Source organism: Pongo pygmaeus, chromosome 21 (assembly GCF_028885625.2).
Source record: "Pongo pygmaeus isolate AG05252 chromosome 21, NHGRI_mPonPyg2-v2.0_pri, whole genome shotgun sequence".
Taxonomy (NCBI): Eukaryota; Metazoa; Chordata; class Mammalia; order Primates; family Hominidae; genus Pongo; species Pongo pygmaeus.
In genome coordinates, this window is record NC_072394.2 from 518831 (window position 1) to 531180 (window position 12350).

The 12350-nt window shown below is 39.2% G+C and overlaps 1 protein-coding gene across 12 annotated transcripts in view; it reads left to right on the top strand.

Annotated features, from left to right (window-relative positions):
• Nucleotides 1–12350, top strand: part of CRLS1 (cardiolipin synthase 1) — a 33346-nt gene that overhangs the window by 20240 nt on the left and 756 nt on the right. For 7 of the 12 annotated variants that reach the window (XM_054466713.2, XM_063659248.1, XM_063659254.1 and 4 more), the window contains 4 exons: nucleotides 4453–4538; nucleotides 5171–5239; nucleotides 7616–7707; nucleotides 10152–10471. In XM_054466713.2, coding sequence (XP_054322688.1) covers nucleotides 4453–4538; nucleotides 5171–5239; nucleotides 7616–7707; nucleotides 10152–10236 — 332 coding nt within the window. In that variant the 3' untranslated portion in view covers nucleotides 10237–10471. Of the gene's footprint in view, nucleotides 1–4452; nucleotides 4539–5170; nucleotides 5242–7615; nucleotides 7708–10151; nucleotides 10472–12350 lie in introns of those variants that run through there. The other 5 variants (XR_008496056.2, XR_010125166.1, XR_008496058.2 and 2 more) reach the window with 3 other exon arrangements.

Sequence of the window (12350 nt, forward strand, 5' to 3'; positions counted from 1 at the left end):
AGGAGGCTGGGATCTCAGTGTTCGGTATGTAGACCTTCGCTTGATCCCTGCTCCACTCCAGTGCCCCTTGGTTCAGAGAGTAACATGCGGAGTGGGGGTTGGTAACTTTTCCTGCAAAGGGCCAGATAGTGACTATTTCCTGCTTTGTGGGTAATGTGATCTCTGTCACAACCACTCAGCTTTGCTATTGTAGTGTGAAAGCAGCCATAGAAAATATATAGGTGAGTGAATGTGAATGTATTCCAATAAAATTTTACTTACAGACACTGGAAATTGGATTTTTTTTTTTTTTTTTTTGAGACGGAGTTTCGCTCTGTTGCCTAGGCTGGTGTGCAATGGCGCTATCTCGGCTCACTGCAACCCCCGCCTCCCGGGTTCAGTGATTCTCCTGCTTCAGCCTCCCGAGTAGCTGAGATTACAGCCACCCACCACCATGCCTGGCTAATTTTTTGTATTTTTAGTAGAGACAGGGTTTTACCGTGTTGACCAGGCTGGTCTCGAACTCCTGACCTCAGGTGATCCACCTGCCTCGGCCTCCCAAAGTGCTGGGATTACAGGCGTGGGCCACCATGCCTGTTTTTGTTTGTTTGTTTGTTTTTGTTTTTTGTTTGTTTTTTAGACAGGGTCTCATACTGTCACCTAGGCTGGAATGCAGTGGCGCAGTCTTGGCTCACTGCAACCTCTGCCTCCCAATAACTTTCAATAAGTGATTCTCGTGCTTCAGCCTCCTGAGTAGCTGGGATCACAGGCATGCACCGCCACACCCAGCTAATTTTTGTATTTTTAGTAAAGATGGGGTTTTGCCATGTTGGCCAGGCTGGTCTCGAACTCTTGGCCTCAAGTGATCTGCCTGCCTCAGCCTCCCAAAGTGCTGGGATTACAGGTGTGAGCCACCCCGCCTTATGTGGAAATTGAATTTCATAGCATTTTCATGTGTCTTGAAATACTGGTCTTCTGACTTTCTTTCCCCCCAATCATTAAAAAATGTAAAAAATCACTCTTAGCCACAGGGAGCCACAGCCCTAGCAGTAAGGTGTTAGGGAAGGCTTGGGGTGGGGATCTAACTGCTCTTTATATGGACTTCCTGAGTTTCTCTTGTGGAGTTGCTTCTTGTGGGAATTCCTTTCTAAAGGACTTAGGTTTCGGCTCTTCCCACGTTATTACTGATAAGCCTGGTTAAAACTTTGAAATCTGTCTTCTCTACTTATTCTGTTTGTGTTTTTATATCCTTTCATTTCTTTACTGTCATTTTAGGAGAGTTTTGGAAAGTAGAATGATGCATATATGCAGTCTTGCATGTGCCTACTTTTATGCTGCATTTTTTAAAAGTCACATCTACCTTCATTTTAATAGCTTTGTTTCTCTAAGAGTAAGAAATATCTTCTGCAGGATTGGAGATCAAGAAATTTTTTTGCTTTCTTCCTTCGCTAGAATAATAAATCATTCTGATATTCTTTTTGGTCTTTTTATGGGAGGGGGAGAAGGATGAAAACAAATTCTTTGGCTTATATGTTGATTAGAGAGTGGAAGGCAAATCCAAGTTAATTTCTACTTAGATTTATGTCCACTGAACTTAGGTCTGTGTGTATTTGTTCTGCCACATTTTTGTATTATTATATTGTTTCTGGTTTACCATATGGTAAATTCTTATTTCTGGTTTAAGTCAATTTCTAGAATATTCTGTTAAGTTTACCATTTTCAGCGTAAAAACCTATAGTGTTGATGTTAACCATTTTTAATATGTAAACAATTTTATGAACTATTTCCCTTTAATGCTAATAAAACTTGTCCATGATGTCTGGCTTTGTGGGCTATGTGATCTCTTATTACAGCTACTCAGCTCTGCTGTTGTAGTCTGAAAGCAGCCACAGAAAATATTTAAATTAATGAGTATGAATGTGTTCTAATAAAATTTTACTTACAGACACTGGAAATATCGTTGCAAATATTACCCATGTTTCAGAGTTAGCAAGTAGGGAGGAAAACCTGGAGAAATCCTTGACACATTTTACACTGTCCTACCCGTCACTTTCTTACTCTAGTAGGAAAAATGAAAGCTGTTTTAACTCTAGAAGAGAAGAGGAGGCCAAGAGAGAAAGCCAGGAAATGTGATAACATTTTTTAACCACAGTAGGAGCCCATATCCTTCAGTTGGCTGAGGCCTTTGAGACCACCTGGTGCAGAAATGTTCTAGCCTTGCTGTGCATAGGAGTCACCCAGAGGAGAACTTTCATCTAGGCTTTTACTGAGCTCTCTCAAGGTGACTTTTGGATGGACAGTCAGTTTGGGGAACCCTTGATTTTTTTTTTTTTTTAAATAGCTCTTTCCCCTACCAGATGGTTACAGATGGTAAACTGAGTCCAGAGATGCTAATTGTTAGGTCACACTGTTGGGTTGGAACCTAATGCACTGCCCCAAACATAGTCTGAATTTCATAAGCCTACATTCCTGGTTAAATGGAGTCTTGCATGTTCTTCCATGCATACTATACATAGATTTTAATTTGCATGGATTTCCTGCCTTTTTTTTTTTAAAGACAGAGTTTAGCTCTTGTTGCCCATGCTGGAGTGCAATGGCACGATCTTGGCTTGCTGCAGCCTCCACCTCCTGGGTTCAAGCGATTCTCTTGCCTCAGCCTCCCGAGTAGCTGGGATTACAGGCATGCCACCACACCTGGCTAATTTTGTATTTTTAGTAGAGATGGGGTTTCTCCATGTTGGTCAGGCTGGTCTCGAACTCCTCACATCAGGTGATCTGCCTGCCTTGGCCTCCCAAGTTGCTGGGATTACAGGCATGAGCCACCGCGCAGGTTTGCTGCATTTTAAAAGTGTGATTGTTGTTAGATTTTGCCAGCTAATGATTGCTACAGAAAAAGTTTGTTTTACCGGTACAAAAATGTCCCTAAAAATTATGACTTACTGTTTTCATGCTTGGCTCATATAGCCATATCTTGTTTGCTCCAAATGCCGTGACTTGAGTGGATAAGCATTTTTTCTTTGGAATAGTATTATCCATCAAGGACTAGGCCAAGGATCAACATGTACATCATAGCTATAACCAGCAGAGATTTAAATTTTAAATCTGTAATTAGAGATTTTCTTCAAATTGCAGAGCCAATTGAATGTCAAAACTGGAGAGGACCATAAGTATAGCCTCCAATAATTCATAAAAGATTTGTTTGAAAGTATTTTGGAAGGGATGTTCATGATCCTTTTTATTTTTATCTTTATTTGTTTGAAATAGTTTGAATAGTGTTTGAACCGAGTGTTTGAACTCAGGTTTTTTTTTTCCCCACTATTTAATTATTAAATTAAATAATAATTTTTTTTTCTTATAAAAGATACGTTCACAGTTAAAAAAACTTCCTGTGGTGCAGAAGAATATAAAGTAAAGCAAGTTCTCTGCCATCTCATTCCCATTCAGTAAGGAAATAGGGGTTCCTTGGGTATTTATTTTAAAATATCCTTCTATTGGCTATGGCTCTGGGACCATGGTGTAAAATCTGAGGAATGATGACAAAACTATTGACAAGTTGCATTCATTGAATGGGCAGGGAGAAAAACAGCAATCCCTGGGGAGGAACTGGCTGGATAAGTATAAAATATTTCACGCTGGCCACAGTGGCTCATGCATGTAACCCCAGCATTTTGGGAGGCTGAGGCAGGCAGATCGCTTGAGCTCAGGAGTTTTAGACCAGCCAGGACAACGTGGTGAAATCCCTTCTCTACAAAAATACAAAAATTAGGCATGGTGGCATGCATCTGTGTTCCCAGCTACTTAGGAGGGTGAGGTGGGGGGATTGCATTGAGCCCAGGAGGTCAAGGCTGCAGTGAGCCGTTACCGTGCCACTGCACTCCAGCCTGGGCAACAAAGCAAGGCTCTGTCTCAAAAAAAAAAATTTCTGTTTCTCTACTAGTTGCACATTAACAGCAAATTTTACTCTTCAGAGAATAGTCTAAAATGCAGAACAAGCAATCAAAGCTCCTGAGATTTCAGAAGAGTTTGAGGCCTCCCACATCCTTCTCCACCTCTTTATAATCTCTTTCTGTGTAATTCTGAGTATGGTGATCTTTTTTCAAATGTACAGAGCTTAGAAGTAGCAAAGGAGGAGATAGCGCTGAGTAGAGCTGATGCTGATAACTGCGGACTAATAGCTTAAAAACATGCAAAAAAAACCACAAACAGATGAGAAGATCAGCATACTGAAAGGCAGATACAGACTTCAGAGCCGTAGTCTGTACTTCACTATGTTTTGAGGGCGGGTTAAAGAAGAATATAAAAATTAGTAGTTTGCTATAGGGGACCCTAAACCATCGATAGGTGTTCATTATAAAATTTCTATTTGTGAAAACAGCAGTTTGTGGTAAGGCTGAATGACATGTTATTGTATTCATAATGCATATTAGTACTCTTCAGAATCCCAGTTAAAATTATTTTATGTTTGATTTTCAGTTCCACTTACTTACATGATCATTTCGAGAGATGTAATGTTGATTGCTGCTGTTTTTTATGTCAGATACCGAACTCTTCCAACACCAGTGAGTTTGTTTCCAAAAAGTATTCTTTTAGCATTATATATGATTTAAGGAAAAAGAAAAAGAAATTTTTTTAAGTCAACCTCTTTTCAATTGATGGCATGTGAAACCCAGACCAGCCAGCCCGTATCCCTAGAAGCAAATTCTTTAAAGGTGTTTTATATAGGTCCAAGCCATATTGTCTAATTTAACCTCCACCATAGATAGTCTAGAATTGGTTTTAAAAATCACAGTTGTATGAACATGGGATAGTTTGTTTGCATATTTATTCACAGGCTCTATAAATATTTGAACATATACGCATGGCATATTAACCTCTTTTGGCTCCCAATCTACTGAAAATAGAGCAGTATTTTGTTCATTTTATTTTTTAATTTAAAAAAGAAAATAGTGAATAAGGGAATTTTGAGTTTAGTAAAATTTTATAAAGCAAACTTTATGATAGGTATTGTTTCGAATTTTACAGCAATTGAAAAATCTATAAATTTTTAAAAATCAATTTTCAGTATATATTGAATGTATGATTTATAAAATTATGTTGTTACCTAAGTATAATAACAAAATGTCTATTTTAAATAAAAATGTCTATTTTAAACAATAAGTTAATTACTTTATCTTTTTTGGTCCTCTGCCAGCGAACACTTGCCAAGTATTTCAATCCTTGCTATGCCACTGCTAGGTTAAAACCAACATTCATCAGCAAGGTAAGAGAATGCAATGTTCTTTGAAGTTATTCCTTTGTAAATTTTTATTATATATAAAATTTACATATATATAAACCTCAGTCAAGAACAGCTGAAAATGAGACAAATTTAAATGCATTGAGTATAGAGGCTAGAGAGTGGCGCTGGGCAGGCAATTTTAACCTAGTTCGTCCTCCATGTTTTTTGGATCATCCTTATACATGTTTTGCCTTGAGTTGGTGGTCTGAGAGTTTAAGCTTTGAATGAGGTAATTGGGCCACTGTTTAGGGAAAGGGAATTGAAATGTAATTGTTCCTTTTTTTTTTTTTTTTTTTTTTTTTTTGAGACAAGGTCTTGCTTTGTTGCCCAGGCTGGTATGGAACTCCTGGCTTCAAGCAATCCTCCTGCCTTGGGCTCTCAAATTATTGGGATTACAGGAGTGAGCCACCAAGCTTGGCTGTAACTGCTTCTTAATTCAGTTTCGCACATTATGAAGAGTCCCTTGTGGTTTCACTCCCTCCTTCCCTGTGGTGAAAATACCAAAAGGCCGTTCATTTTCAGGATTGATAGTTAAGTGGAAAGGGATAGGAAAATAGGAAAAAGTTTTGTTCACTAATAAACAACTGCTACTCATAGTTGTCCATTCTGTTTTCCTGAGCATTCAGGGCAATAAGTATATGCCAGTCTACCTCTCAAGCCATATTTGTTTTTCTAGTAGCTTTGATAAGTTTTCTCAGTTCATTCTTTTGTCCCATCTTTAATGTCAAGGATTTAACAGGTTAAGAATGCCCATCATTTTTGGGAGAGAAGGGTGGTTGCTTCTATACAGAACTCCCTGGGGTGGACTTTTACCTACATGCATAGGGTTTGGGTTTTTTTGTTTGTTTTTTGTTTGTTTGTTTGTTTGGCTTCAAGTGACTTGTATTTATGTTGTATGGCAATTTGTAGTATTACATGGAAAGTGGCTTAAAGAAGTACAGGGACAAGTACCTTAAACCCTTACAGGAAGTCCTTAGGATAAAATTTATATTTTATTTTATATTTTGTATTTTATTTTATTTTATTTTATTTTATTATTTTTTATAGATGAATTTTTGCTCTTGTTGCCCAGGCTGGAGTGCAATGACGCGATCTTGGCTCACTGCAACCTCCTCCTCCCGGGTTCAAGCGATTCTCCTGCCTCAGTCTCCCAAGTAGCTGAGATTACAGGCATGCGCCACCACGCCCAGCTAATTTTTTTTGTATTTTTTAGTAGAGACGGGGTTTCGCCATGTTGGTCAGACCGGTCTCAAACTCCTGACCTCAGGTGATCCACCCATCTCGGCCTCCCAAAGTGCTGGGATTACAGGCGTGAGCCACTGCGCCTGGCTATTATTTATTTTTTAAATGAAGTAGAATCCTTCTCATTTGGCTGCAGAACGGGTGATAGAACAGAGGCGCTCGTCTGCTTCACTCGCTTTTTCATACTTTACAGACTCTTCCATGGAATGCTTCTCATGATGATAGAGGGAGTCTCCAGTGTATTTCTTGTTCTGTTTTCTTTTCTCCCCAGTGCTGTCTTTTAGTGTAGGGAAGCCTACTCATTTCCTCCTTGAGAGAGGTTCTTTTATGGAGATGACTGCTTTTTCTTTGAAACGGGGTCTTGCGCTGTCTGCCCAGACTTGAGTGCAGTGGCGCAATCATAGCTCACTGCAGCCTTGACTTCCCAGGCTCAAAATATCCTACCACCTCAGCCCCCCAAGTAGCTGAGAGTACAGGTGCACACCACCATGCTTGGCTAGTTTTTAACTAGCGGTTTCAAACTCCTGGGCTCAAGTAGTCCTTCTGCCTCAGCCTCCCAAAGTGTTGGGATTGCAGGCATGAACCACTGCATCTGTCCTGAGATGAGTGCCTTTTAATTTTCTAACCTCACAAGGTTTGACAGGTAGGCAAGAAAGGAGCATCGGATAAGGCCCCAGGAAATCTAGGTTCCAGCTTTGGTTCTCTTGTCTGCTGTGACTGCAGGCAAGTCACCTAACTCATTACCCTTTTACCCATAAAGAGGTAGCTTAGTTATTTTCATATTCTATTTTAATGGGCAGTTGGAAAAAAGGCAGATAATTTTGTAACATTTTTGAGTTGCTGTGAGAATTCAAGGTAGTGGTATTTTCTGACAGTTGTCATTACTCTCACTCTTAAGGGCAGCTGTGCAGACAGATGGGTCAGTTAGTGAAGTTGACCCTTTTGTGTGTGCTCACCTGTGAATGCAAGCTTATTGGGCAGGGATAGTGTAGATGAACAGCAAGCATGCTGAGGGTATGTCATGTTGTAGTGAGACGGGCTGTGCTTTTGTCTCGAAAGCTTGAAATAGGATCCAGTTGGCACCATTGACTTAGAACTGTTTCTTTTTTTATTTAGGTGAATACAGCAGTCCAGTTAATCTTGGTGGCAGCTTCTTTGGCAGCTCCAGTTTTCAACTATGCTGACAGCATCTATCTTCAGATACTATGGTAAGCTAAATTTAGAATCACTCTCTTAGAATGTCAACAGAATGACTTATGGTGATAGCCCTAGAATGACCTTGTTCTTGCAGCATTTGTTGAGCACTGACTGGGTAAAGGTGTGGCTATATTTGGTGATTGGTACCATTGTTAAGACGCTTCCTGCCAAGTATGAGATGGAGAAGTTAGCTTTCATACAAATTAAAAGGGATAAAAGGTACTGATAATGCGTTAGGGTTTTGGAGGAAGAGATAACTTCGTAGGAAGAAGAGGGACAGTTTCAGGGAGGAAGTGGCATTTGTTGCATGAAGTGTAGGTGGACTGTGTGTAGGAAGAGACTGAGAGGAGACCACTAGGTGAAAGACAGGGCCTAAGCCAAGAGATAGAGTGTAGGAGAGAGGGCAGGGAAGCTGAGTCCAGCCTGTTGAAAATTGTTGTAGGAGGGAAAACTGGAGAAAGGAGTTTGAATTTTCTTGTACTAGTTGCTTATTTATCATCTTAAAAGTATGTCAAATCCGCGCTTTCAGAGTTCAAAATATGTCACGCTGACATTGGAGTATTATATTTTGGCACAATTTTAACTAGAATTAAAATTATCTTGCTTGGTACAGTCTGGACCAGAAAGTGGTGGCTAATCACTGTCAGTTAAGCCAGGCAGTCTTTTAAAAAATGACAACTACTCTAAACTTTTTATTTTAATTTAAAATATTTAAGTGTATATTTATCCCATTCATCTTATACCTTCTGATATAGGATGAAGGCTTTTTGAATGTAGGTCCATCAATGGGAGTTTTTTCTTTCTCGGATAAACTACATCCATAATACAACCTCTCTGATTTTCATTTTTTACTTCTTTAAGGTGATGCAAGAACTTAAAACATTTGCAAAGCAGTCTAAGAACTGTTTAGATATTTTCCCTAGTCTTTTCACAATCATCTTGCCTATTTATTTTGACAGTATTTTTTTCCCCTAGGAACCCATGAAGAGAGAGACAGTATTTTTTTTTTAATCAGGTCACTTTTATTGAGTCTTTCTAAAGCATCCAATGTAGTTTTCAGAAATAGCAATTAAAAAAAATTTTTTTTTTGGAGACAGGGTCTTGCTCTGTCACCCAGCCTGTAGTGCTGTAGCATGATCATAGCTCACTGTAACCTTGAATTCCTGGCCTCAAGCGATCCTTCAGCTTCAGCCTCCTGAGTAGCTGGGATTACAGGGGGGTGCCACCACACCTGGCTATTTTTTTTAATTAATTAATTAATTTATTTTTTGAGACAGAGTCTCGCTCTGTTGCCCAGGCTGGAGTGCAATGGCCTGATCTCAGCTCACTGCAACCTCTACCTCCCGGGTTCAAGCGATTCTCCTGCCTCAGCCTCCTGAGTAGCTGGGATTACAGGCGCCCACCACCATACCTGGCCAATTTTTGTATTTTTAGTAGAGGCGGGATTTCACCATGTTTGTCAGGCTGGTCTGGAACTCCTGGCCTCAATTGATGCACCCGCCTCGGCCTCTCAGAGTGCTGGGATTACAGGTGTGAGCCACTGTGCCCAGCCACTAATTTTTTGTATTATTATTTTTTGTAGAAACAGGGTCTCACTATGTTGCCCAGGCTGGTCTCAAACTCTTGGCCTCAAGCAATCCTCCTGCCTCTGCCTCCCAAAGTGGTAGGATTATAGTCATGAGCCACTGAGTCCAGCTAGAAATAGCAATTTTTCTAACACATATATTTCATTAGTTTATGTATGAATTTAGAATATCAAAGTGGCATGAACAGGTTCAAGATTCAACAAAAGGGAATCTTGATTCTGCCTCACCTAATAAAAGCAGAAGTGCGTGGGTGCACTAAAAAGTAATCTAGCTGTGGGCATTCAGCATGCCACGGGTGTCAGGTGATGTCATTTCAAGGAGAATCCGGTTAAGGGTAATTTGGTAAAGAAAGCTGAAATTTATTTAAAATGACTCAGATATCTTTAGAATTCTCAAAAGCTACAGGAAGTAGAGTCTGGTACCCTGAGCAGCATGGAGCAGTAGAAAGAGCATGTGGGCTTTAGAGTTCAAACCAAGTCAGGCTCAAACATAGTTCTGTGATAAGCCCTGAGCAAGTTATCTGGGTCTTCCATTTCCCCCTTCTGGAGGATGAGTTTGTTGTAAGAATAAAATGAGAATGTAAGACACCTAGAGGATGCCTGAGTAAAAAATGACAGTTGCTAGTAGTATTAATTTGTAGGGCTCATTATCTAGAATAATTTTGTTTGACATTACTAATTAAAATGAAGTCTTAAAGAAAAGCAATGTATTTAGACTCTTGTAGTTAAGAAAAATTACACCACAGAGCCCTTTTTACTTTTTAAATTCATTTTTACATTTTAAATTCATTGCATGTATTCATTATGATTCCCGTTGCTACTATTTTTTAGACTTGACAACTAAATTTTATTTCTTTTCTTCCATAAAAGGTGTTTTACAGCTTTCACCACAGCTGCATCAGCTTACAGTTACTATCATTATGGCCGGAAGACTGTTCAGGTGATAAAAGACTGATGAAAGTCATCCCTCACCATTAGTAAGGAAGCAGTATACATCAATGGGAACAGGGCCCGTGGAAATCTACAGGAGTTTCCCTATTTTGGTGTTCAGCTTGAAAAAGGACTTGTCAGAACCAACCATGTCATCAAAATTTAAGTAATGTGCATTGAAAATAAGGTTGATCATGGGAATATGCAGAATTTCCAATGTATTTTTAAATACAAATAAAACTGTAATTTAGAATTTTTAATCTTAGGTTTCTTGATTAATTTGTGAGATCAATTATTGTCAGTCTTTTTTGTATGTTTTTTAAAAACATAGTCCAGAGCATGGGCAGAGTTGACACCTCTCTCTTAATGAAATTTGGATTGTTCACAAAGCACTAGGAGATGTCGTGGGGTTCAAATATATATCCTACACAACTGGGCGATACATTTTTGTTTGATTTTTAGGTCTGTGTATACATTAACAGTTCATGTAGTTAATACCTGATCATTTGGGATAATGAAAGTGAAGTTAGTTGTAGATGAAGTAAAGTTATAAAAGAGATTTAAAATGCGGTAAGTTTTTAAGATAATAATCAAACAGAAGGTATGAAGTTCATTTTCGGTAGTCTTCCAACCTCTCAGGTGCCTAATAATTTATGTTTGAGGATAACAGGTAACAGAGATAGTCGAGATAGGAAAACGTGTCTATTAGTCTTTGCATCTAAAAGGCAGTGAGTTACATTTCTTCCTTCCACTGTGTTTCTGACATAGCAATGTTTGTTTGATATTGGAACCAGGATTCATATATTATGTAAATAATATCAAGCTGTATATTTTTCAAAGGTTTTTTAAACTTTGGAGACTCTTTCTTTTGTTAAGCAGTTAAAGGAATAAAAGAGCTGGAAAAAAAATTGTACCTTCAACTCAGGTTGTTCCATATAACATACTTATTCTCTGCTGTTACGTAAGTTTTCCGATTCACAAAGTCCATTCATGTACATCACTTACACTTAAATTGTAAAAATAATTAGTCTGACCATCTGACTTTAAAAGACTGTTGCTACACGTACATCATGTTTAGGAGAATGTGGGATATGGGGAAGAGGAGAAGAAGACAGTCCAGTGGTGACCAGTTGCTGCTGCTTAACCTATGCCCATTGTCCCTGGTTTTAATCCAAGCCTATTACAGAATACTGCAGTGAGATTATCCATTCTCAGCCGTTGAGCTGCATTAAATTAGAATGGGAGGCTGTAAGTAAAACTCATGCCTCTTGGCCAGGCATTCTGCACCAGCGTGTCCCTCTGTGGCTTGCTGGTCCTGGTTGTTCTCAGACCGGCAGCTGAGCTGCACTTGGCTTAGAGCATACTGAAGCCTGCAGCCAGGAACACCGCCATTGAATCAGATGGAGGGGGTTGAAAAAGCAGAGAAGGGGGCATGTGGCTGGCTATTCTTGCTCTCTGGAGAACAGCTTCATTGTTAGGAGTAGTTAGGCTGAAGGTGGACTTCCCACTGCTGAACCACCCAAGAGGCACACTGAGTGAGTCTCTGCATTAGTGACGGGTGAGCCACATAACAATAGTGTTTAAAAAAGAGAGGACTTGAAGTAGCTATGCGAAAATTTAGAACTTTGCACTTTGTTACACTTATTTATGGTTTAGTGTTGATGCCATTTAGAGTGACTTATGGGTTGGACCCATAATCTTTTTATTATTAAGGTCTCAATCTGGCTCTGGTTAATAAACTTTTTCCACTTCATCCCTTAGGAAAATGGTCCAAGTCTCCTCAGGCTTTTGGATACTGAATTGTTGTAAAACACATCAATTCTGCCAGTTTATAAAACACTGGAATTGTATTAGACATGTCTGAGTATGTACTTGTTTCTAGACTCAAAACATGATGAAAATTCATTTCAATGTCTTCACAGAATAGACTTAACCTTGACAGTAAGCTTAAAGCATTAGTGTCATTTAATTATATGTCTGAGAAATTTATACTAATTAGATTTTGGGCTTTGCAGCAAATTTTAGTTGGGGCCTCATTCCTGAGCCTAAGTGACCCTTTCACCTCAGCTTCCCAAGTAGTTGGGATTACAGGTGCACACCAACCATGCTTTGCAGTTTTGTGTGTGTGTGTTTTTTTTT